The 27080-nt window shown below is 42.5% G+C and overlaps 1 protein-coding gene across 1 annotated transcript in view; it reads left to right on the forward strand.

Moving 5' to 3' along the window:
- Positions 1 to 27080, forward strand: part of LOC140495741 (sodium- and chloride-dependent neutral and basic amino acid transporter B(0+)-like) — a 122464-nt gene that overhangs the window by 62802 nt on the left and 32582 nt on the right. The window contains exons 4-7 of the mRNA XM_072594791.1: positions 5527 to 5833; positions 6075 to 6228; positions 17357 to 17488; positions 25027 to 25194. Of these exons, the coding sequence (XP_072450892.1) occupies positions 5762 to 5833; positions 6075 to 6228; positions 17357 to 17488; positions 25027 to 25194 (526 nt within the window). The 5' untranslated portion in view covers positions 5527 to 5761. The remainder of the gene's footprint in view (positions 1 to 5526; positions 5834 to 6074; positions 6229 to 17356; positions 17489 to 25026; positions 25195 to 27080) is intronic.

Raw genomic sequence — 27080 nt, forward strand, 5'->3', positions numbered from 1 at the left:
TGACTCCCATTCCCCAGGGAAAAGACTTTGTCTATTTATCTTATCCATGCCCCTCATAATTTTGTAAATCTCTAAAAGGTCACCCCTCAGCCTCTGACTTTCCAGGAAAAACAGCCCCAGCCTGTTCAGCCACTCCCTGTAGTTCAAATCCTCCAAACCTGGCAACATCCTTGTAAATCTTTTCTGAACCCTTTCAATTTCACAACATCTTTCCGATAGGAAGGAGACCAGAATTGCATGCAATATTCCATCAGTGGCCTAACCAATGTCCTGTACAGCCGCAACATGACCTCCTAACTCCTGTACTCAGTACTCTGACCAATAAAGGAAAGCATACCAAACGCCTTCTTCACTATCCTATCTACCTGTAACTCCACTTTCAAGGAGCTATGAACCTGCACTCCAAGATCCCTTTGTTCAGCAACACTCCCTAGGACCTTACCATTAAGTGTATAAGTCCTGCTAAGGTTTGCTTTCCCAAAATGTAGCACCTCGCATTTATCTGAATTAAATTCCATCTGCCACTTCTCAGCCCATTGGCCCATCTGGTCAAGATCCTGTTGTAATCTGAGGTAACCTTCTTCTCTGTCCACTACACCTCCAATTTTGGTGTCATCTGCAAACTTACCACCTAGACCTCTTATGCTCACATCCAAATCATTTATGTAAATGACAATAAGTAGAGGACCCAGCACCGATCATTGTGGCACTCCACTGGTCACAGGCCTCCAGTCTGAAAAACAACCCTCCACCACCACCCTCTGTCTTCTACCTTTGAGCCAGTTCTGTATCCAAATGGCTAGTTCTCCCTGTATTCCATGAGATCTAACCTTGCTAACCAGTCTCCCATGGGGAACCTTGTTGAACGCCTTACTGAAGTCCATATAGATCACATCTACCGCTCTGCCTTCATCAATCCTCTTTGTTACTTCTTCAAAAAACTCAATCAAGTTTGTGAGACATGATTTCCCATGCACAAAACCATGCTGACTATCCCTAATTAGTCCTTGCCTTTCTAAATATGTGTACATCCTGTCCCTCAGGATTCCCTCCAACAACTTGCCCACCACTGACTTCAGGCTCACTGGCCGCCTTGCTGATCTTTGAGGGGCCTATTCTCTCCCTAGTTACCCTTTTGTCCTTAATGTATTTGTAAAAACCCTTTGGATTCTCCTGAATTCTATTTGCCAAAGCTATTTCATGTCCCCTTTTTGCCCTCCTGCTTTCCCTCTTAAGTATACTCCTACTGCCTTTATACTCTTCTTAGGATTCACTGGTTCTATCCTGTCTATACCTTACATATGTTTCCTTCTTTTTCTTAACCAAACCCGCAATTTCTTTAGTCATCCAGCATTCCCTATACCACCAGCCTTTCCTTTCACCCTAACGGGAATATACTTTCTCTGGATTCTCATTATCTCATTCCTGAAGGCTTCCCATTTTCCAGCCGTATCTTTACCTGTGAACATCTGCCCCCAATCAGCTTGTGAAAATTCTTGCCTAATACCGTCAAAATTGACCTTTCTCCAATTTAGAAATTCAACTTTTAGATCTGATCTATCCTTAGATCTGCTGTATCCTTTTCCATCACTATTTTAAATCTATTGGAATTATGGTGGCTGGCCGCAAAGAGCTCCCCCACTGACACCTCAGTCACCTGCCCTGCCTTATTTCCCAAGAGTAGGTCAAGTTTTGCACTTTCTCCAGTAGGTACATCCACATATTGAATCAGAAAATTTTCTTGTATGCACTTAACTAATTCCTCTCCATCTAAATCCTTAACACTATGGCAGTCCCAGTCCACATTTGGAAAGTTAAGATCCCCGACCATAGCCACCCTATTATTTTTGCAGATAACTGAGATCTCCTTGCAAGTTTGTTTCTCAATTTCTCTCTGACGATTAGGAGGTCTATAATACAATCCCAATAATGTGATCATCCCTTTCTTATTTCTCAGTTCCACCCAAACAACTTCCCTGGTTGTATTTCCAGGAATATCCTCCCTCAGCACAGCTGTAATGCTATCCCTTTTCAAAAATGCCACTCACCCTCCTCTCTTGCCTCCCTTTCTATCCTTCCTGTAGCATTAAGCTCCCAGTCCTGCTCATCCCTGAGCCATGTTTCTGTAATTGCTATGATGTTCCAGTCCCATGTTCCTAATCATGCCCTGAGTTCATCTGGCTTCCTTGTTAGGCCCCTTGCATTGAAATAAATGCTGTTTAATTTATTAGTCCTACCTTGCCCCTGCCTACCCTGACTGTTTGACTCGCTTCTATTCTCAACTGTACCAGTCTCAGATTGATCTCTTTCCTCACTGTCTCCCTGGGTCTCACCACCCCCTAACCCCCACCTTACTAGTTTAAATCCTCCCGAGCAGCTCTAGCAAATCTCTCTGCCAGTATATTAGTCCCCTTCCAATTTTGGTGCAATCCGTCCTTCTTGTACAGGTCACTTCTACCCCAAAAGAGATTCCAATGATCCAAAAAATGTGAATCCTTCTCCCATACACTGGCTCCTCAGCCATGCATTCATCTGCTCTATCTTCCTATTCCTGCCCTCACTAGCTCATAGCACTGGGAGTAATCCAGATATTACTACTCTCAAGGACCTCCTTTTTAAATTCCTGCCTAACTCTCTGTAATCTCCCTTCAGAATCTCAACCTTTCACCTTCCTGTAATTGGTTCCAATGTGGACAATGACCTCTTGCTGGTCCCTCTCCCCCTTGAGATCATTCTGCACTCTTTCTGAGACATCCTTGATCCTGGCACCAGGGAAGCAACACACCACTCTGATTTTTTGCTGCAGGCCACAGAAACGTCTGTCTATACCTCGGACTAGAGAATTCTCTAACACAATTGATCTCTTGGAACCTGACATACCCCTAATTTCATTAGAGCCGGTCTCAATACCAGAAACTTGGCTGTTCGTGCTACATTCCCCTGAGAATCCATCACCCCCTACATTTTCCAAAACAGCAGACTTGTTAAAAATGGGTATAGCCACAGAAGACTCCTGCACTAGCTCCCTACCTCTCTTACCTTTCCTGGAGTTAATCCATCTATGTGACTGTGTCTAAGACTTTTCCCACTTCCTATAACTGCCATGCATCACATACTGTTGCTGTTGCAAATTCCTCATTGCTTCTAACTGTCTCTCCAACCGATCCATTTGATCTGATAAGATTCGCAACCAACAGCATTTATGACAGATATAATCCACAGTAACCCTTAAACTCTCTTTAAACTCCCACATCTGACAAGAAGCACATATCACTCTACTGAAGGCCATTTTTGCTCCTTCACAATCTACAGACCCAGAAACTAACACCGTCTTATTCCTCTACAAAACACTGCCCCAGGTTAAATTAATAGTTATGGCTTATATTTTAAGTTTTATCAAGAGAAATATCTCCAAAAACATATAACATATCTATTCCATTGATAGAGATTTGTCAGACCATGTCAAATTTCTGATGCTGGATTAGTGGTGCTGGAAAAGCACAGCAGTTCAGGCAGCATCTGAGGAGCAGTAAAATTGACGTTTTGGGCAAAAGCCCTTCATCAGGAATACAGGCAGAGTGCCTGAAGGGTGGAGAGATAATTGAGAGGAGGGTGGGGGTGGGGAGAAAGTAGCATAGAATACAATAGGTGAGTGGGGGAGGTGTTGAAGGTGATAAGTCAGGGAGGAGGATGGAGTGGATAGGTGGAAAGGAAGATAAGCTGGTAGGACAAGTCATGGGGACAGTGCTGAGCTGGAAGTTTGGAACTGGAGTGAGGTGGGGGAAGGGGAAATGAGGAAACCGTCGAAGTCCACATTGATGCCCTGGGGTTGAAGTGTTCCGAGGCGGAAGATGAGGCATTCTTTCTCCAGGCGTCGGGTGGTGAGGGAGCAGTGGTGAAGGAGGCCCAGGACCTCCATGTCCTTGGCAGAGTGGGAGGGGGAGGTGAAATGTTGGGCCACAGGGTGGTGTGGTTGATTGGTGCGGGTGTCCCGGAGATATTCCCTAAAGAGCTCTGCTAGGAGGCGTCCAGTCTCCCCAATATAGAGGAGATCGCATCGGGAGCAACGGATACAATGAATGATATTGGTGGATGTGCAGGTAAAACTTTGATGGATGTCGAAGGCTCCTTTAGGGCCTTGGATGGAGGTGAGGGAGAAGGTGTGGGCGCAGGTTTTGCAATTCCTGCGGTGGCAGGGGAAGGTGCCAGGATGGGAGGGTGGGTTGTAGGGGGGCATGGACCTGACCAGGTAGTCACAGAGGGAATGGTCTTTGCGGAAGGTGGAAAGGGGTGGGGAGAGAAATATATCCCTGGTGGTGGGGTCTGTTTGGAGGTGGCGGAAATGTCATTGGATGGTTTAGTTTATGCAAAGGTTGGTAGGGTGGAAGGTGAGCACCAGAGGGGTTCTGTCCTTGTTACAGTTGGAGGTCTGGGGTCTGAGGGCAGAGGTGCGGAACGTGGACGAGATGCGTTGGAGGGCATCTTTAACCGCGTGGGAAGGAAAATTGGAAGGAAGCCATCTGGTGTGTTCTGTGGTGGAACTGGTCCTCCTGGGAGCAGGTATGGCAGAGGTGGAGGAATTGGAAATACAGGATGGCATTTTTGCAGGAGGTAGGGTGGGAAGAGGTGTAATCCAGGTAGCTGTGGGAGTCGGTAGGTTTGTAAAAAATGTCGGTGTCAAGTCGGTCGTCATTAATGGAGATGGAGAGGTCCAGGAAGGGGAGGGAGGTGTCAGTGATGATTTGATCCAGGTAAATTTAAGATCAGGGTGGAATGTGTTGGTGAAGTTGATGAATTGCCCAACCTCCTCGTGGGAGCACGAGGTGGCGCCAATGCAGCCATCAATGGAGCGGAGGAAGAGGTGGGGAGTGGTGCTGGTGTAATTATGGAAGATGGACTGTTCTACATAGCCAACAAAGAGACAGGCATAGCTGGGGCCCATTCGGGTGCCCATGGCAACCCCTTTGGTCTGGAGGAAGTGGGAGGATTCGAAGGAGAAATTGTTAAGGGTGAAGACCAGTTCGGCCAAATCAATGAGAGTGTCAATGAAACGGTACTGTTGGGAACATCGGGAGAGGAAGAAACAGAGGGCTTGGAGGCCCTGGTCATGATGGCCCAGCTGACTGTGAGGGAACTGAATGGGATTTTTAATTTTCCCAACAGCAAATCCCCTGCATCTGGTTCATTCTGACAAAGTCCTTTGAAATCTCAAGACTTCAAAATATTGGCACCGCATTCAGCTTCAATCTGAATGGTCACTCAATAGTCAATCTTTGAATCTTTCTGATAGTTATATGGCTGGCTGGGATAGTAGGAGAGATTCCTGGTCAATTGGAAACATCGAGGTAGCTGCAGAGTAACAGCCACCCCACGGTGAAAGCTGCAGAAGTTGGTTCATGCCATGGCCTCTCCTCTATATTGTGTGACCTCCTCATTTCAAAGCATTGGTGAGAAATATGTGATGCAAAATAGATATATTCTGACATGGAGTATTCTGAAACAAACCTGAAATTCTATTATTTTTAGTGTGGAGATTGCATCAGAAATAGTCAGGAAATGTGGACATCACCCTGACCTGAGCATCTAGATCTTGCCCTTTTTGGACACATCTTGTCATTCTCACCAGTCATTTACCTGGTGAAAGGCTGAACAGTTCTTAATCACAGTCCTGGAATTTTGGAAAGATAGAACATCTTCGGGCAAGATTTACTCCTCAAGGTTTACATCCAGCTCCTGAGCAAGTGAAGTTGGCTGTCTGAAGATGGACCAGAGGGAGTTGGCTTTATCTGAATTCTCACAGAATGAACAGGAAACACACTCTCCAATAGATACCGTGAGTATTTTAGCAAAACATGAAATTACACTCATGTAAAATCCTGAGAAGTGCTGATTCTTTGCGGATTTTAGCTTTTGTGAACTGCAGTCACCCATCTTGTTTCCAAACGACTAAGTGATTGCTGTTAACTGGGGAATGAAAAAATGTTTTTACAGTGGGGAAGAGTTGAATTAAGTGCTTAAGTTTAGATTGAGAAAATCTACTTTCTAATTTAGTAAATTCCTTTCTTTGTCCCAAGAGTGCTGCCACTCCACCAGTGAACAAAAATGATGAAAATATGAAGAGAGGTAACTGGTCCTCGAAGAATGACTACTTGCTCTCTGTGGTCGGCTGTGCTGTGGGTCTAGGCAATGTCTGGAGATTCCCTTACTTGGCTTACAAAAATGGAGGAGGTACTGTCTGGAATTTGAGTTAAGGGGGCAGAAATGCAGGGGGAGCATTTCATTGGTCTTTAAGGACTGTTGGCTTGGATATTGCTCTTGTCAGTGCTTCCCATTGATGTGGAGGTGCCAGTGTTTGACTGGAGGAGGCAAAGTCAGAATGCAGCAACTCCAGGTTATGATCCAACAGGTTTAACCTTCACCTGATGAAGCAGCAGAACCCCAAAAGTTTTTGATTTCAAATAAACCTGCTGGACTATAGCCTGGTCTTGTGTGTTTTCTGACATCCTAACAATAGTACAGGGGTTAGAAATGTTACAGTCTGGACATGGCACAGTTAAATACTAAAGTGGAAAGTTGCAGTTGAAATTAATTCAAGTGACTTTTGAGCAAATCAGATTGTCTCATTACAGGTTGTAGTTTGAATCTGTGGCCCATCTCTCATCAGGAGAAAAAGGCGTTGTACTTTTATACCTTTAAATACTTTATATTGCTAAATTCCTATAACTGAAATAATTCTAAAAACACAACAGAATGTCATTAAGACCAAGATTGCTCCCAGCATTCTCAATAAACGGTAGATTAACAAAACTCATGTAGCCCCTTTTTTATTTGTCTAGTCCAAGTCAGAGTAGACCACATTTTCAGTTTAAATAGGCATAGGTTGGTTCATTACAAGTTTTATGGAAGATTCCGTGGGCGGCACGGTGGCACAGTGGTTAGCACTGCTGCCTCACAGCGCCAGAGACCCGGGTTCAATTCCCGCCTCAGTCGACTGACTGTGTGGAGTTTGCATGTTCTCCCCGTGTCTGCGTGGGTTTCCTCCGGGTGCTCCGGTTTCCTCCCACAGTCCAAAGATGTGCAGGTTAGGTGAATTGGCCATGCTAAATTACCCGTAGTGTTAGATAAGGGGTAGATGTTGATGTAGATGTAGGGGTATGGGTGGGTTACGCTTTGGCGGGGCGGTGTGGACTTGTTGGGCCGAAGGGCCTGTTTCCACACTGTAAATAATCTAATCTAATCTAATTCCTTTGGAGTTAAGATAATAAAATCCTTGTCAGCAATATCAACAGATGCTAAGATTAAAACAAGTATAGAAAACACAAAAGAATAAAGTTTCAATCAGTCTTTGTAGCATGCTAGTGGAATCAATTCTTTGAGTTCCTTATTGTTGAAATGAAGAAAGCATCACTTGAAGTTAGATCCAGCAGCTGTGATGGCTACTATATCAAATGATTGGTGTTTACTTGTCCAGATAAACATTATTTGACATCAGATATTGAGAGACAGAGAAGATTGCTGGCATCTGACACTTACAGCTAAGATGTGCAGAGGTTTGGTTTTCAGTCCTGACTTCTAAGTGGTTCAAATTGCTTCCAACCCCTGCTTCTAGAAACTGGACCTTTTATTTATTGGCATGTAATGAAAAGGCAGCAGATGGATGTTTCAGGGCAAAACAATCTCTGTTTATTGTTGTACAGAAGAAGTAACACAACAATACAGGAAACAGGTAAATCAACAACACACAAAAAGGTAACTTAATACAAGACAAGATAACACAACAAATCACTATTATTTAAAATACAGTGTTATTTAAAATACCCTTTTATTTAATATCATAATACACTCATTCCATCCACCTCACACTACTGACTAAGTTACTACTCTGGGGTCTTGGGATTATGCTCACCACTTTGAATGCAGTTTTGAAATTGGCCTGGTACAGTTGCTCTGGCTTGCTGTACTCTGAATGTGGTAGGGGACTTCTAAATAGACAACTTCTCAGTCTGCGTTGAGTCCACTGATGCCCGGTTAGGCACATGAGTACTTGGATCTACCTGTTGAGTACTTGGGTCTTTTTTATTTCTGCTGGTTTGTTGAGTTCAGTTTTCACCTCAGTTGGGCCTGAGGATTTGCAGTGATGGTCAGGATAGTTGATGCTTCACATTTTGTCGGTCTTAGTTCCTTTTAGCATGATCAGCCTTGATGGTCATTAAGGACTGCTGTCGGTCTTACAAAACACATTCTCCATGTTCCTGTTTTCTGGTTCAGCTACTCTGGCGATGTGAGATCAGGGCCTGCAGTTATACCAGTTGTGGGGCTTCCAAATCGTCAGGCTAATCTATAGGTGCATTGTTTTGTCGAGGTTTTCTTTTTGGCCTTGACTGGCTTGATTAGATTTCCAAATTTTACACAAGATTTTAACGGTTTTGATTGCTGTTGGACATGGGGTGGTTGTTATGGTAACCCTCTTGGCTCCACACTGTCTCTATGAGTCGTTATCTTCTATGGGCTGGGTGGCCAGAGGTATGAAAGCTGTCTTGGGGCTGGATTTGTTTGGTTTTGGGTTAATTGTCTCAGGTGCAATGTTCCCCACGAGGTAGTCATTTCTTTGTAGTTGCCTCCGGAATACCCAGTCTCTGTTCACAGTTCGATCCCAACACCTGCTTCTGGTTTTTACTCCTCTGCCAGCACAAAACTTATTTTTGTCAGATTTTAAAAGGTCTTGAGCTCTGTGCTGGGAACACTGGGAATTTCTATGAAATTTATTGATGACACTATTACCAGTTGATTTCTCCAGAAACTATATTGTGTAAGGCAACAGCATTCAGCAAAAGCCTTCCTCAAACATTGGTCTTTTCTGCTGATAAATAAAGCAAACATTTTTATTAACCAGCACCTCTCGGAACAGGAGTGTGCAATTGATCAAATATTCCAGAGGTACACATAACCGTAGTAAACACTGAACAAGAGAGACTTCAATATCCCTCAAAGCATCTCCATAAAAAACCTCCTAAAACCAATGTAAAAACCCACAGTAAGTAAAAGAAAAGTAATGCAGAGAGTATTCACGTCACTGTTAGACTTTATTTACAGCAGAAATACACGGACATCATGATGAATTGCAATATTGAACGCGTAATTTTGGTCGGTTTATCAGCACTACCCATTGATAAGGTGCTAGCTAAAACAAAGTTGCTGTACCTACTTTACAATCTCACAGTGAGTCATTAATGAACTTCATTATCTCCTGGATTACAGTTATTACTTATCTTCATATTGATCTTAGTTTGCCTCCAGTAATGTATTTATGCAGCAATGCTGATATATTTTATCCATCATAATATAAGAGACTGAGTCTGCATATCATGCTATCAGAGAAACCAGCAGACATTTATTATAATGATATAAAGTCAGGGATTTTCCACAGGCCAGTCATTATTCGGTGTCGACGATGAGTCACCATGAATATTCTGTGGAATCCCCATTCTAGCACACTCTGAAGGTATTGCCCAGGAAACTGGATTTTCCACTAGGCAATTCTCCGATTTTTGGAACACTCCAAAAGTCTCCATATACATCAGAAATTTCAGAAGGTACTGATGAATTTAAGTAAAATAATTAATCAGGAAAGTTAGATTATTAAATCTAACACCCCTCCCATGTCCAGACCCACACCAAACCCCCACATCCATCAGATCTGAGTTGACATCTACCTAGCAACTCCTTGCATCAGCCAAATGCGACCCAACCCAACCCAACATTAACATAGAGTCATAGAGTCCTACAGCACGGAGACACGCCCTTTGGTCCAAATTGGTCCATGCCCTACCAAAATGTCCATCCATGCCAACCCCATTTCCCTGCACTTGGCCATATCCTTCTAAACTTTTCCTATCTATGTATTTGTCTAAATACCTCTTGATGTTGTTAATGTAATCACCTACTTCTGCTGGCAGCTCATTCCAGATGCATTCCACCCTCTGCATCAAAATGTCCCCCCTCAGGGTCCCTTTTATTCTTTCCCCTCTAACCTTAAACTGATGCCCTCCTGTCCTCGATTCCCCAATTCTGGGAAAAAGACAGAGTGCATTCACCCTATCCATGCCTATCATATTATACATTTCTATAAGAACCCTCCTCAATCTCTTAAGCTCTAAAAAAAGGTCTTAGGTTGTTCAACCTTTCCCTATAACTCAGACCATTGCAACCTGGCACCATCCCTGTAAATATCTTCTGAACTCTTCCCAGTTTAATAACATCCTTCCTATAGCAAGGAGACCAAAACTGAGCATAACACTCCAAATGTGGTCTCACCAACAACCTGTACAAGTGCAACATAACTTCCCAACTTCTATACTAGTGCCCTGACTGATGAAAGCCAGTATGCCAAAAGCCTCCTTCCCTGTCCTGTCTGTCTGTGACTCCACACCCTCAACAGAACTGACCGCTGGCCTCTACTGTCAATCTGACCTCCTGCCCAGCTGACATCCTATCTAGCTGGTGAACAGTCAGGAGGGAGTTGCCCTGGGAGTCCTTAAAATTGACGCCAGACCCTTGAAGTCTCATGGCTTCAGGTTAAACAGGGGGCAAAAAGGTCCTGCTGATTATCACATACCATCTTCCCTCAGCTGATGAATCAGTACTCCTCTATGCTGAACAAACTTGGAGGGAGCATTGATGGTGACAAGGGCACAACATGTCCTCTACGTGGGGGATTTCAACATTGACCATCAAGACTGGCTCGGCAGTAGCACTACTGATCAAGGTGATTATGTCCTAAAGAACTTCGCTGCTACACTGGGTCTGCAGTAGGTGGAAACCAACAGGAGGGAAAAACTTACTTGACTTCATCCTCGCCAATCGACTGAGGATTGAGTTGTAGAAATAGTGGAGGCACTGAATGTGATCTTTCAAACATCACTGGAGTCAGGGAAAGTTCCAGATGATTGGAAAATTGCTATTGTAAGCCCCTTGTTCAAGAAAGGATCAAGACAGAAGATGGAAAATTATAGGCCGATGAGCCTACCCTTGGTTCTAGGTAAAATTCGAGAATCCATCGTTAAGGACGGAATTTCTAAATTCTTGGAAGTGCAGGGTCAGATTCGAACAAGTCAGCATGGATTTAGTAAGGGAAGGTCATGCCTGACAAGCCTGTTAGAATTCTTTGAAGAGGTAACAAGTAGGTTAGACCAGGGAAACCCAGTGATGTCATCTATGTACACTTCCAAAAGGCCTTTGATAAGGTGCCCCACAGGAGGCTGCTGAGTAAGGTGAGGGCCCATGGTGTTAGAGGTGAGCTACTGGCATGGATTGAGGATTGGCTGTCTGACAGAAGGCAGAGAGTTGGGATAAAAGGTTCTTTTTGGGAATGGCAGCTGGTGACAAGTGGTGTCCTGCAGGGTTCAGTGTTGGGGCCACAGCTGTTCACTTTATATATTAATGATCTGGACGAAGGGACAGGGAGCATTCTGGCGAAGTTCGCCGATGATACGAAGTTAGGCGGACAGGCAGGTAGTACTGAGGAGGTGGGGAGGCTACAGAAAGATTTAGATGGTTTGGGAGAGTGGTCCAGGAAATAGCTGATGAAATTCAACACTGCTACACTGGGTCTGTGGTAGGTGGTGAGGGAACCGATAGGAGGGAAAAACTTACTTGACTTCATCCTCACCAATCTGCTGGCTGCAGATGCATCTGTCCATGGTTGTGTTGGTATGAGTGACACTGCACAGTCCTTGTGGAGATGAAGTTCCACCTTCACATTCAGAATACCATCCATCCTGTTGTATTGCACTGCCACTGAGCTAAATGGGACAGACTTCAAGCAGATTTAGCAACTCAAGATTTCAGGCACTGTGGGCCATCATCAGCAACAGAAGCGTACTTCAGCACAATCTGCAAACTCATGGCCCAGCATCTCTCCCACTCAAGTGTTACCATCAAGCCGGGGATCAGCCTGGTTCAATGGACAGTGGAGATGGGGAGTCAGGAACAGCACTAGACATACCTAAACATGAGGTGTCAAGCTAGTGAAGCTACTAAACAGGGCTACTTGCATGCCAAACACAATAAGCAGCATGTGATAGAGCTAAGCAACCAATTAATCTGAACCAGACTCTGCTGTCCTGCCACATCCAGTCATGAATGGTGGTGGACATTTAAACAACTCACTGGATGAGGAGGCTTCACAAATGTCCCCATCCTCAATGGTAGAACAGCCCAACACATCAGTGCAAAAGGTAAGGCTGAAACATTTGCAGCAATTCTCAGCCAGAAGTGCTGAGTGGATGATCCATCTCAGTGTCCTCTAGTTGTCCCCAACATTACAGATGCCATCCTTCAGCCAACTTGATTCACTCTATGAGATAACAAAATACAGTTCAATACTGGATATTGCAAAAACTATGGGCCCTGACATCATTCCGGCAATAGTACTGAATGACAGTGCTCCAGAACTTGCTGCACCCCTAGACAAGCTCTTCGAGTTTAGTTACAACATCAGCATCCACTCATCATTGTGAAAATTGCTCAGATATGCCCTGCATACAAAAAAAACTGGACAAATCCAACCTGGCCCATTACACCCCATCAGTCTACTGTCGATGATCAGTGAAGTGATGGAAGGTGTCATCAACAATGCTATCCAGCAGCACCTGCTCAGCAATAACCTGCTTGGTGATGCCCAGTTTGGATTCCGCCAGGGCCACTCAGCTCCTGACCTCATTACAGCCTTGGTTCTAACATGGACAAAAGAGCTGAATTCCAGAGGGAAGGTGATAGTGACAGCCCTGGGTAAAAACTATGGCTGCAGATGCTGGAAACCAGATTCTGGAGTAGCATGGTGCTGGAAAAGCACAGCAGTTCAGGCAGCATCCGAGAAGCAGTAAAATTGACGTTTTGGGCTAACACCCTTCATCAGGAATACAGCTCCTCGGATGCTGCCTGAACTGCTGGGCTTTTCCAGCATCACTCTACTCCAGATAGTGACAGCCGTGGACATCAAGGCAACAGTTGACTGAGTGTGACATCCAGGAGCCCTCGCAAAACTGGAATCAATGAGTGCCAAGGAACAAACACATCTCTGGCCCCCAGGAAAGTGCATGGTTGCACTATCCTCAACACCATTCACAATTGCTCAGATACTGAAGCAGCCCATGTTCAAATGCAGATTTGGCATAACAAGTGGCAAGCACATTCATGTCACACAATTGGCAGAAATGACCCCCTCCAACAAGAGAGAATCCAGCCATTATTTTGTGAAATTCATTCTCATGACCATTACTGAATCTCCCATTGTCAACAGCCTGGGGTTACCATTGACCAGAAACTGAACTAGACTCATCATATATATATATATATATATATATATATATATAAAAAATACTCTGCTTACAAGAGCAGGTCAGGGTTTAGGAATATCGCAGCAAGTAACTCACCCCTAACTCCACAAAGCCTGTACATCATCTACCAGGCACAAGTGCCAAACATTGATATTATAATGTAAAGGTTGAATTTATCGTCAACCAGTGATTCTTAAAGATTGTCTACTGCTATCTATGATTGATAAATAAATTAATAGATAAGGAGATAATGTATTCCAACCCCAGATGAACAACTGGCAAATATCAACATATAACTTTACTGAAGCTCTATTCCCCTTCTAACTCCTCACGCACACTGTCATACACAGATAGAACATAGAACAGTACAGGCTCTTCAGCCCTCTATGTTGCGCGGACTTTTTATCCTATTCTAAGATCAAACTAACCTACATACCCTACATTTTACTATCATCCAAATACCAAGTGATGTAAGACTGACTGGTCTGTAATTCCCAGGGTTATCCATATCCCCTTTTTTTGAACAAGGGAATAACACTTGCCACCCTCCAATCATCTGGTACTACTCCAGTAGCCAGTGAGCATGCAAGGATCATTACTTCTGTTGTGAAGTTGAAGGCATGTCCTGTACCTTTAAGAAAGAGTGAATGCTGTTCTGCACTGAGAGCTTACAAGCACCTGTCATATGATTCAACTAGCAGTCTCAGGGTGTACTGGAAAATTGAAAATATATAACATTTGGCTGTGAAATGGATACCTGAATTGTTTGCTGTTTTGGCAACAATTCCAATTTAAACAAACAGTTTAAATTATGCCCCAGGATACTAAAACCCAATCCAGTTTGAATTTATTGTTTTACCAACATCAAACTGATGATTCAATGTTGGGGGAATATAAAAAAGGCAGCCGTTTTGAAAATCAGACAGAGCAACTGCCATTGAGAGAGAGAGAGAGACCCAAGACATTGAAATACTCTGTATCAAAGGTACCTTTTCATATGAAACATCTTAACAGTAAAAAGAAAGAAGATAATCCAGCCAAGATCTTCAGCCGGAAGAAGAAAGACACCAAAGATGACAGCCACTGAAAGGTTTTGAAATGGATTTGATGTAATTTTAATAAATGTTTTATTGGAATAGTATATTATAGCATTGGAGGCAGGTATTAAGCAGTTAAGAGAAAGGGGGCCTTAGTGTTGTGAATATTTGTTGCTTGATATTCCCTTTTAGAGTTAAAGAATGATTTGATGTTATTTTCTTGAGATAATGGAAATATGAGGTGAGGTGAGCTTCTTTGGGTGTTTGGTTTAATGAAGAGAAAGGTTCACCGCTGTGTCATAATACTTTAGGCACAGCAATCTCTTCCCTCGCTTCCTGCAGCAACCTTGGGTATATCCCGTCTGGTCCAGGTGACTTATCTATCCTCATGTTTTTCAAAATTTGCAGCATATCCTCCTTCTTAAGATCAACCTCTTTGAGCATATCAGTCTGTTTCATGCTGTCCTCACAAACAATAAGGTCCCTCTCCCTAATGAATACTCAAACAGCATATTCATTAAAGACCTCCCTAAACACCAACTCCAGGCACAAGTTCCCTTCACTATCCCTGATTGGCCCTACCTGCACTTGCTGCAAGTTCTCCCTAAACAACCTCCACATTTCTGTTGTACATTTTCCTGAGAATATCTACTCCCAATTTATGATCCACGGCTCCTGCCTAATAGCATTGTAATTTCCCCCTTCCCCAACTAAATGCTTTCTCATACCATCTGCTCCTATCCCTCTCCATGACTATAGTAAAGGTCAGGGAGATGTGATCACTATAACAGAAATGTTCTCCCACCAAGAGATCTGTCACCTGGCTTGGTTTGTTACCAAGCACCAAATCCAAATGGCCTCCCCTCTAGTTGGCCTAGCTAAATATTTAATCATGAATCCTTCTTGGACACACCTGGCAAAATCTGCTGCATCCAAACTATTTGCACTAAGGAGGTTCCAGTCAATATTAGGGAAGTTGAAGTCACCCGACACAAACCTGTTACTTATACACCTTGCCAAAATCAGCCTCACAATCTGCTCCTCCATGCCTTTGCTGCTATTGGGAATCTGTAGAAAACTCCCAGTAAAGTGACTGCTCCTTTCCTGTTTCTGACTTCCACTTATAATGACTCAGTGGACAAACCATCCCCAATGATCTCCCTTTCTACAACTATTATACTGTCCCTTAATAGCAATGCCACCCACCCATCTATTTTACCTCCATCTCTGTTTCTATTGGAACATCTAAATCCCGGAACATTCAGCAACCATTCCTGCCCCTGTGATATCAAAGCCTCCGTAATAGCCACAACATTGTAGCTTCAAGAAACTCCATGCTCCATTGTAGCTCCATGCTCTAAGTTCATCACCCTTATTCTTGGCAATTCTTGCATTAAAATAGACCCATCACACTGACTGCAGCTTTGCCCTATCAACTGCCTATCCTTCCTCACAGTCTCTCTGCATGCTGTATCTGCCTGTTCACCAGCATCCGCAACCTTTGATCCATAGTTCCAGTTCCCATCCCCTTGCCAAACTAGTTTAAACCCTCCCAAAGATCTCTAGCAAACCTCCTGCCAAGGATATTGGTGCCCCTCAAGATCATGTGCAACCCATCCTCCTTGTACAGGTCCCACCTTCCACAGAAGGTCCACATACCTGAAGCCCTCCTTCCTATACCAGCTCTGCAGCTACGTGTTTAGCTGCACTCACTCTCCTTTCCTAGCTTCACTAGACAATGACACCAATAGCAATCCTGGGATTACTATTCTTCTCTTACTAATTAACCTTACTCTTAATAATTTTTCAATGTTCCCTCAATACAGGAGTTGTCCCACTGGACTGAAGAATTGCAGACATTATTCCACTTTTGAACAAGGGTGAAAGAGGAAAATCAGGGATTTATAGACCAGTTAGCCTAACATCTGTGCTGGGGCACTGGTTGGTGTCTCTAATTAAGGATAAAATAACTGAGCACTTCAAATTTTTTCAGTTAATCAGGGACAGTCAGAATTGATTAATGACAGTAGGTCATGTCTGACAAACCTCATTTAATTTTTTGAAGCCATGACTAAGATAGTGGACAGGGGAATGCCTGTGGTTGTTGTTTGTATGGACTTCAGAAGGCATGTGATAAATTGCACACAAGAGCTTATTAACTAAGGTAGAGGCTGATGGAACTGAGGACAAATTACTTATATAGTTCAGAAATTGGTTGAGTGGCAGGTGACAGAAAGTAAGGATAATGAGTAGGTTCTCAAATTTGTAGGATGTGATCAGTGGTGTCCCATAAGGATCTGTGTTAGGGTTTCAATTATTCATATTATTTATTAACAACTAAGATAATAACATAGAAAGTCATATATCCAAATTTACTGATGACACAAAGTTAGGGGCCATTGTAGACAACGTAGTCAACAGCATAAAATTACAGAGGGCTCTTGATAGATTCAGTAATTGGGCAAAAATGTAGCAGATGAAGTTCAATGTAAGCAAGTGTGTGGTTATCCATTTTGACCGATATAGTATCGATCAGGATACTTCCTAGATGGCATAAAGTTAAACACAATGGATGCCAAAAGAGACTTGGGGGTTTAGGTGCATCGACCTTTAAAGTACCACAAACAGGTGCAGTAAATAATGACGAAAGCTAATGGAATCTGGCTTTTACACCTTGAGGACATGAATACAAGAATGTAGACAGTATGCTGCAGATATACAAAACCCTGTTTCGACCACAATTGAAGTACTGTGGGAAGATCTGGGCACTACATCTAAGGGAGGATATATTGGCCTTGGAGGGAGTACAACATGGTTTTACAAGAATGATAACCTGGACTTTAGGGGTTTGGTTATGAGGAGAGATTATAAAGATTAGGCCTGTTTGTCTGTTAATACAAAGTCGTTATTACCATCCACTTGAAACTGCAGAGTATGTTGGGAATTCACATCTCTGTTTCACCTTTTTATTCTATTTTCCAGGTGTTTTTCTTATTCCCTACTCGATCATGCTGAGTCTTGTAGGGATACCAATGTTTTTCTTGGAATCTTCCTTTGGGCAGTTTGCCAGCCTTGGGCCTGTTGCAGTGTGGAAATCTGTACCAATGTTACAAGGTTAGAGATTATTGAATAATTAAAACTCGGCAACAATTTCAATGCATTTTAATGTTTAATTCATATTAATAAACTAGTTATAATTGAGTGATTAAATGGGAGTGTATATAAGTCTTGCTGTCATTCTCTTTGAAAACTTTCTTATGTTACACCAAGATATGTCAGTGATTAACACTGATGTTAGTTTTGTTTCTTATTCATTAAATGTGCGTGATTGTGATTGTGTTCATTTCACCTGGATGGTTGACTCCAAATCTCATTGTTTTTTCAGAATCAATCTTTCCTTGGATCATTTAAAGAATGGTTAGATTAGATTCCCTACAGTGCAGAAACAGGCCCTTGGGCCCACCAAGTCCACACTGACCCTCTAAAGAGTAACCCACCTAGATCTATTTCCCTCTGACTAACAGAACAGACAATTTAGCATGGCCAACCCATCTTTGTGGGAGGAAACCAGAGCACCTGGAGGAAACCCACACAGACACAGGGAGAATATGCAAACTCCACACAGACAGTTGCCTGAGGGTCAATTCAAACCCGGATCCCTGGCAATGTAAGGCCACTGTGCCTCCCTGAGTTCTGACAAGATTTTTAAGAGTTCTTTTCGTGGGCTCATCTAGACCTTGATCTGCAAAATAGAACTGCATGAAGTTTTGGAACAGGAAATTCAGTGAAGGTATTGCTGGATGCCAAATCCATGCCAGTTTTGTTGCTATCCATGAGTTGGCCTTTACAAAAGCATCAGCTTTTGCTGTGTGTCTCTGATATTTTTGTCTCTCCAAACAGACAGTCGCTCGAGGCTGGAATCAAACTCAGATCCCTAGTGCTGTGAGGCTGCAGTGCGAGCCACTGAGCTGCCCTTGTAAATTGTATCAAGTTGCTGTGGTGAGATTTGAACCCATGTCCCTTGAGCATTAACCTGAGCTTCTTGACTACCAAGCCAATGACTCCTCCACGACACCACCATCTCAAGGAAACGTGACTAGTAACATGTCCATCTATTGTAAACTAATAGCATACTACTAGCTCAGAAATGTATATGCTTGAGCAATGCAATGAATGTCTGTTGGGTTTCCCAATACCACAATTTCATGCCCAGTTTCTGACACTGTGGGAGAAAAGCAGTGCCCCATCAGGTAAATCACTCTGGTGGAGGCAAACTCACACCATAGCAACAGTAGTTACTATCTATTAAAGACGTCGTAGAGGTACAGATTTAGAAAACAAATTGATGACCAGCATGACTTTGGAAGCAGACAGTTTGGAATAGGGAGAAGTTCGTTATCCTTAAACAGCTTCAGTTTTTCAGAGTACAGACAGCTGTACACATCTGTAGATGGAGCATTAAGCACAAGAACAATGGAACATATTTCTAATTTTCATTAGCAAATTCTTTCAAGATAAAATACATTTCTAAGATTTCCTTGGTAATAAAAAAAATTAAATGGCTAAAGAACGCCCTTGAGCTGGGACACAGGCCAATGCATTACAGGAAACTTGAAACCTAGAAAGCTCTGTTGATGACAGTTAATACATTAATGACAGTCCTTCATAACAACAATCACAAACGTCTTTGTTCTTTAGGAAAGAGCAGTATAATTTGGAGAGACAAAAATATCAGAGACACACAGCAAAAGCTGGTGCTTTTGTAAAGGCCAACTCATGGATAGCAACAAAACTAGTTTGGATTTGGCATCTAGCAACACCTTCACTGAATTTACTGTTCCAAAACTTCATGCAGTTCTATTTTGCAGATCAAGGTCTAGATGAGCCCACGAAAAGAACTCTTAAAAATCTTGTCAGAATTCAGGGGGGCACAGTGGCCTTACATTGCCAGGGATCCGGGTTTGAATTGACCCTCAGGCAACTGTCTATGTGGAGTTTACACATTCTGCCCATTTCAGATGGGTCCCGTCAGGTGCTTGGGTTTCCTCTCACGGTCCAAAGGTGTGCATGTTCGGTGGATTGGTTGTGCTAAATTGCTGATAGCGTCCAGGGATGTGTAGGTTAGGTGGATTAGCGAAGGGAAATGGAGTGTTCCTGGGATAGGGTAGGAGAGTGTTTCTGGGTGGGATGCTGTTCAGAGGGTCATGCAGACTCGATGAGCTGAATGGCCTGCTTCCACTCCGTAGGGATTTTATGACTTGACAAGGAGGAGCTTCACATTATTAACATGTTCAGTTTTTCTGGGGTCGATCAGAAAAGTCTGGAAATGATTTGGAAAGATCTTGAAGAGCAGATCAAGATAAGAATTCACTTCAGGATGAACAGACTCCACATCATTTCAAATAGACAAGAAATCCTCAAGAGACTATTCACCAGTTTGTTGGAGAATGCTATAGCAAAGGGCACGAGTGTGACTTTACTGAAGAGGAAGGGCCAGAGAATATTAATGAGTTAATTATCACATCCACATGGATTAAAGTCAGTTGGAAGAAACATTTGTGCAATAAGAAGGGCCACAGTCTTGACATATTACTTGAGGATAGACAGAAATATGAAGATGTAGTGTCAGGCCAGCAACAATTACATGCTTTAGGTGCTACCAATACTATTGCAATGGTCAATAAAGCACAGAAACCCAACAAAAGCTCCAATGGCACTTGTTTGTTGCACTTCTCCAAAGTCCATGCTCTATTTTTTGATATCTGTAGCATAAAGGGACATGGCTATGTGCAGGAAATCTGTTCCAAAAGCAAAGTCAGGCCCTTACAATAAACCACAAGCGACCAACATGACAGTATAGAGCAATAACAAATCATCAGCAACAAGGAAACTGTTACCAAGGTGCACCAAGGCAACCACATCGATGAGGTTCAGAGTCAACCAAATGAAAGGCAAATTTTAGAAAATGAGCAGGCTTTACGTGATGTTAATCTCACACTCTGTGTTGGGAGTAGAAAGCAATCAGGAGCTCTTTAATATCATGTGCCCTGAGAAGGCAGTGTGATACAAGATAAAAGCTAAAATCAACATCGGAGTTCGTGTTATCATGTAACCACTATATGGCCTCAATGACATGCACCTGAGCAAGTAATGTTCCATGGTGCAGGCTATGAGAGACCATCTCTCAGTTGAGACAGCAGATTAACAATTGTATGTATTGCCAATGAGTGCCAATGTGCAAACTCTCACTGGCTTCATGGTTACCAGTTTGTACAGGTCTCAGTGCAGTCTCAAATCATGACATTCAAACCACACCCACCATGGCAGAACAAGTCACATATGGTACAATTGAATTAGTCAAGAATTGACAAAGTTATAACTTTGAAGTAAGAATTTAGCCAGGTAGCCAAGATGATTGCATATGATTTACAGAACAGCTTATCCAAAATACAAAGATATTCATCTTGATCTGCACCATGATCACCTAAACTATGAAATTAAATGTGCTCTCAAGGCTGACATGTTATACTTTGGACAATGTGAATTGTTGTCATTGGGTGCAGTTTCAAATCATGTCCATGTTACCACAGGATGCATGAGTATTGAAAGTTCAAAATGATTGGTATAACAATCTATGTACTGACCAGGGATGAATCGGGATATTCAATGACTCACAAATGCAATATATAAACAGTGGGAGACTCTATATCCATATGATATTTCATCCAATCCTTCAGCAAAGTAGCAACAGACCTGTTCGTATTGCATGGGGAGATTACTTCCTTGTGACAGATTACTTCTCTAAATCACCCATTTTTTGGTGAATTAGCAGCAAAATGAGTACAAGTGTCACTGACACAATGGCGGTATTTTAGGTTATTTGGTGTCCCAAGTACAGATTCTCCAAAATTGCTCACTGGGCAGAGATTGAGAGTTAGAAATACAAATTTTTGGATACCAGCAAAGGTTTCTAAAATATGCAACCAGCCCAGGTCACAGAAATGTATTGCAGCTCACGATATTAACATGATAAAGGAACAGAAGCCAGCTCTGAACAATTTATGACAGACCAATCATGCATGAAGAGATTGAAAGTTGAACCCTCTGATGATATTGTGTGGTAGGGTTGATTAATAGCAACCAGCAACAACTAACCAAGTTGTCAAACAAGTGCAACAGGGATCAATGCGTACCTTTCCAGGTGGACATACATCCACCAAGTCAGGAAAAATTGCCAAACTTTCAAAACATTACATTGAATTTTGAAACATTAATCTTTAAACTCTGTCTTACCTGTGTGCATAATTGTCAAATTAATTCCATGTGCCTCTGCACAACCATGTATATCTATTTTGGAAAAGTTATCCTTATTCTGTTGTAAAATATCAGCCCAAATGCTAATTTGCCTTAGGAGTGTAACACTTGTATGTAATAGTTAATTGTAACAAATGTTTGACAGTCTCTTCAATTCCATGATATTCACACTCAGTTTCTTATGTTATGGGGGATCATATAAGCATTGCCACATCTGGCAAAACATCCTGCTGAATATAAACTCACACCAACAGTTGCTGTTCTCCTTTGAATTAAATAAAAGCTAAATCACAAGATATGGGTTAGCAATGCAGCTAGTTATGAGCTGCAGTGAGAACTCTGGAGCTGAACCTGTGCCCTCAGGTTAAGTTGGAAAACACAAACCAAGGATCGTGTCACTGATTCCCAATCCTTGGTAACAAAAATACCAAGGTGCATACTACACATTGGGTCAAGTCTGGGCCCAGCGAGTTTATAGTTGATCGAGTTCAATGTTTCAGTGGTTAGTTTTTAGGTTGAAGAATGCTCACTTGGACATCAGGTGCGAGATTAAACCCTCAAATGAAATAGACATTGAAGAAATAAAGGAGGAGCTAAAACAAACTCTGGTACTTATCAATGGTGCCAAGTTATACAGTCATAGAGTCATAGAGATGTACAGCATGCAAACAGACCCTTCGGTCCAACCCTTCCATGCAGACCAGATATCCCAACCCAATCTAGCCCCACCTGCCAGCACTTGGCCCATATCCCTCCAAACTCTTCCTTTCGTATACCCATCCAAATGCCTTTAAAATGTTGCAATTGTGCCAGCGTCCACTACTTTCTCTGGCAGCTCATTTTATACATGTACCACCCTCTGTATGAAAAAGTTGACTGTTAGCTCTCTTTTATATCTTTCCCCGCTCACCCTAAACCTATGCCCTCTAGTTCTGGACTCCCACACCCCAGGGAAAATACTTTGTCTATTTATCCTATCCATGCCCCACATAATTTTGTAAACCTCTATAAGGTCACCCCTCAGCCTATGATGCTCCAGGGAAAATAGCCTCAGCCTGTTCAGCCTCTCCCTAGAGCTCAAATCCTCCGACCCTAGCAACATCCTTGAAAACCTCTTCTGAACCCTTTCAAGTTTCACAACATCTTTCCGATAGGAAGGAAACCAGAATTGCACACAATATTCCAACAGTAGCCTAACAAATGTCCTGTACAGCCGCAACACGACCTCCCAACTCCTGTACTCAATAGTCTGACTGATAAAGGAAAGCATACCAAACGCCTTCTTCACTATCCTATCTACCTGCACTCCAAGGTCTCTTTGTTCAGCAAAACTCCCCAAGACCTTACCATTAAATGTATAAGTCCTGCTAAGATTGTTCTTCAATGAGCTTTTTTCTTATTCGTTCAAGGAACTTGTTTTCTCTGGCTGGGCCAGCATTTATTGCCTATCGCTAGTTACTCATGAGAAGTAGCGATGAGCTGCCTTCTAGAACCTCTGCAGTCTATGTGCTGTAGGTTTCCCGACAATGCCCTTTGGAAAGGAATTCCAGGATTTTGACCCAGTGACTGTGAAAGATCAATGGTATAAGTCAGCATGGTGATTGTTTTAGAGGGGAATTTGCAGGTAGTGGTATTCCCCTGTATTTGCTGCCCTTGTCTTTCTAGATGGAAGTGGTCATGGGTTTGGAAGGTCCTTTCAAAAGAGCCTTGGTAAATTTCTGCAGTGCATCTTGTAGGTAGCATACACTATTGCAATTGCATATTGGTGTGAAGGGAATGGATGTTTGTAGATGTAAGCAGCTTGATTGGTGTCAAACTTCTGGCATGCTCTTGGAGCAGGCAAGTGAGGAATATTCCATTAAACCCCTGACTTTGGCCTTGTAGATGACAACAAGCTTGGGGAGACAGGAGGTGAGTTACCCCTACAGTATTCCTAGTCTCTGACCAGCTCTTGTCACCATTGTGTTTGTATAGTAAGTCCAGTTGAGTTTCTGGTTAATGGTGACAACAAGAAAATTGATTGTGGGGGTATACATTGATGGTAACACCATTGAATATCACGGAGCAGTGGTTAGATTGTATCTTGTTGGAAATGGTCATTGTCTGGCATTTGGGTGGTATGAATGTTACTTGCCACTTGTCAGCCTAAGCCTGGATATTGTTCAGGACTGCTTCAGTATCTGAGGAGTTGCGAATATTGCCGAACATTGTGAGATCATTGTGAACATTCCTACTTCTGACGTTATGGTGGAGGGAAGATCATTGATGAAACAGTAAGAGATGGTTGGGCCTCAGACACTAACCTGATGAACTCTTGCAGAGATTCCTAGAGCTGAGATGACTGGCCTCCAGCATCCATATCCATCTTTCAATGTTCCAGGTATGACTCGAACAAGTGAAGAGTTTGTCCCTTGACACTCATTGATTTCAGTTTTGCTCAGGCTCCTTGATGCCACACATGGGCAAATGCAGCCTTGGTGTCAAGGGCTATCACTTCCACCATACCTCTGGAATCCAGCTCTTTTGTTTGAACCAAGGCTGTAACAAGGCCAAGCACTGAGTGACACACAAGCTGGGTGTCACTGAGCAGGTTGTTTCCGATGATTGAGAGAGTGGACTGTTCGGGCAATAATTGGCTTTTGTGTCCAGAACATATCTGGTCAATGTTTCATGTTGTCAGGTATATGCCAGTGTTCTTACTGTACTGTAAGAGCTTGGCAATGGGACTGGTGAGTTCTGGAGCACAACTCTTCAGTACTGTTGCTGTAATGCTGTCAGGACCCAAATCCCTTGCACTATGCAGTGACTCTAACTGTTTCTTGACACCAAGTGGAGTGAATTGATTTGGCTGAAGACTGACATCTGTGATACTGGCGACCACTGGAGGAGGCCAAGATGGATCGTCCACTCAACAATTTGAGCTGAAGATTGTTGGAAATGCTGACCAAATTTAACACCCACTAAGACAATGGCAATACTCAAGGGATAGTTGTAACAACAGAATAATATTCTCTTGTCCAATTCTTGTTTAGATTCTGAACCTAATTGTCTGTAACTTTATCATAATTTCTGAACTCTGGGAATGACCTGTGCTTATATTCAAGAGCAGGGAAAATAAAGTTGATGGCTTATTTTCAACTTTATAAGTTCAGACTGGAGAGAATCAACATCAGTCAACCATGGCTGCCTTATTTCAAAACACTCTCTCCCTCTTTCTCTCTCAAATTACATTAAACATATTCTAGTTGGAAATACATTGCAATTGAATTCAAGAGAACAATTTTATTTCAAATAAACAGTATTGTTTCTAAGATCTTTTTCCTTTGTTCAATTTTAAGGTGTTGGAGTTACCATGGTCCTTCTGATCATAATTGCCAACATTTCCTATGCCTGCATCATTGGTTACAGTCTGTACTACCTGTTTGCATCCTTTCAATCACCCCTGCCGTGGACAGACTGCTTCAGTTGGTGGGGAGCAGATGAAACATGCAGCAGGACTCCCAAAGGTACAGTGTTCACTTTGACTGGGGACATTTAGTGACTGTTCATATTTTATTCTGTTGATCTGTCATAAGAAAAGTAGCCAATGCTTTCAGTAACCAACTTTATTGTGATTGTACAGCAGAGAGACTTGGACAGGATCCACTACAAGGATCATGTCACTGAGTCACTGAAGTGAAGAATTGTCAATAATAATTGCTTACAGGCAAGAGAGATGCTTCAAAGAAAATCATCTCTCCTTTAGTATTGCCCCTGTTGGTCATCCTCAGCTGCTTTACTCTACCTGGACTGTGGATGTAGGGAAGCTAAGATAGTTTCAACCTTTTATTATCACTACCTACATTACTACTGTCTGGTACAGAGTTCAGTTTTTCTCTTTGTCTTCATCTCAGGCTCAGCTCTCTCAAAATCTTCATTCAATGTCATCAGTAACACAACGAATGATTTACATTCACTCCTTGACCCTTAGGATTAGGGGCCATGAGATTGGATGCTGGATTTTTAGCCTGAAAGGAAATTCAAATATCAGGACCAGGACACAGATTTCAAACATCATTGGTTTTACAAATGGGAGTGAGAGTAGCAACAATTTTCAGAACAACATGTGTGTTAAACAGAGATAGATGGAGGGACAGATAATGTTGAGGAGGTAGGGAGGCTGCAGAAAGACTTGGAGAGTAGATGAAGAAGTGGCAGATGGAACACAGTGTGGCAAGTGTGAGATTATGCATTTTGGTTGGAAAAGTAGAGCGCAGAATATTTTCTAAATGGAGCAAGTCTTCTGATATCAGAAGCACAAAGGAATTTCAGAGTCCTAGTTCATGATTTTTTTGATGTGAATATGTAGGTTCAGTTGGGTGTTGGGAAGGCAAATGCAATTTTAGAATTTATTTTAAAAGGCTTAAAATGCAAGAGCAGGAATATACTGTTGTGATTGTAAAGGATCTGTTCCGATTGCATTTGGCAAATTGCAAGCAGTTTTGGGCTCTGTATCTAAGGAAGGATGTGCTGGCATTGGAGGAGGAGGAGGCTTACAAGAAGGATCATGGGGATGAATGGCTTGTCATAGGAGGAGCAGTTAAGGACTTTGGGTTTCTATTTGATGGGATTCAGAAGGATGAGAGGGATCTTATTGAAACTTGCAAAATACTGAAAGGCCTATATAGAGTGGATGTGGAGAAGATGTTCCCCGGTAGGACCTGAGACACAGCCTCAGAGTGATGGTACGAAGCTTTAGAGCTGAGATGAAGGGTAATTTCTTCAGCCACAGGGTGGTGAATCTGTGTCATTTCTGCAGAAGACTATGGAGGCCAAGTCATTGAATATACTTAAGACAGAAAGATAGGTTCTTGATTAGTCAGGGGATCATAGGTTATGGGGAGAAGGCAGGAGAATGGGGTTGAGAAACATATCAGCTATGATCGAATAGTGGAGCAGACTTGATGGGCTGAAAGGCATAATGATCTTCCTATCTGTTATAGCCTTATGATCTTATTTTATTTCAAAAAATGTTTAAGTTGTTTCCCTCTGAGTCAGGCAAACCAATGCATGACCTGTAACCTGGTGTTAATTTTAAGTACCAATGGCCAATGACTTACGACAGTGTTTGTCCTTATTCAATACATTGGGAGGTGCTCTTCTAGTCAGACGACTATGTACATATTCTTGCTGCATTTTGCCTCTTAAGGGAAGGTGTGAGTCCTGGAAAACAGGTAATTCATGTTCAGATTTAAACCACAATACCTTTTAATTTCCATATATCTGCATTTTGGACTCACATTCCTGTCTGTGACCCTGTACATGGGTCCAAGAAGTTATTCTCAATCTTTTTTTATTATAAAACACACTTCACAAGTTTTGAAGCCTGGAAAGTGATCGTACTGGAGTTAGG

This window comes from Chiloscyllium punctatum, chromosome 25 (genome assembly GCF_047496795.1).
Source record: "Chiloscyllium punctatum isolate Juve2018m chromosome 25, sChiPun1.3, whole genome shotgun sequence".
Classification (NCBI taxonomy): Eukaryota; Metazoa; Chordata; class Chondrichthyes; order Orectolobiformes; family Hemiscylliidae; genus Chiloscyllium; species Chiloscyllium punctatum.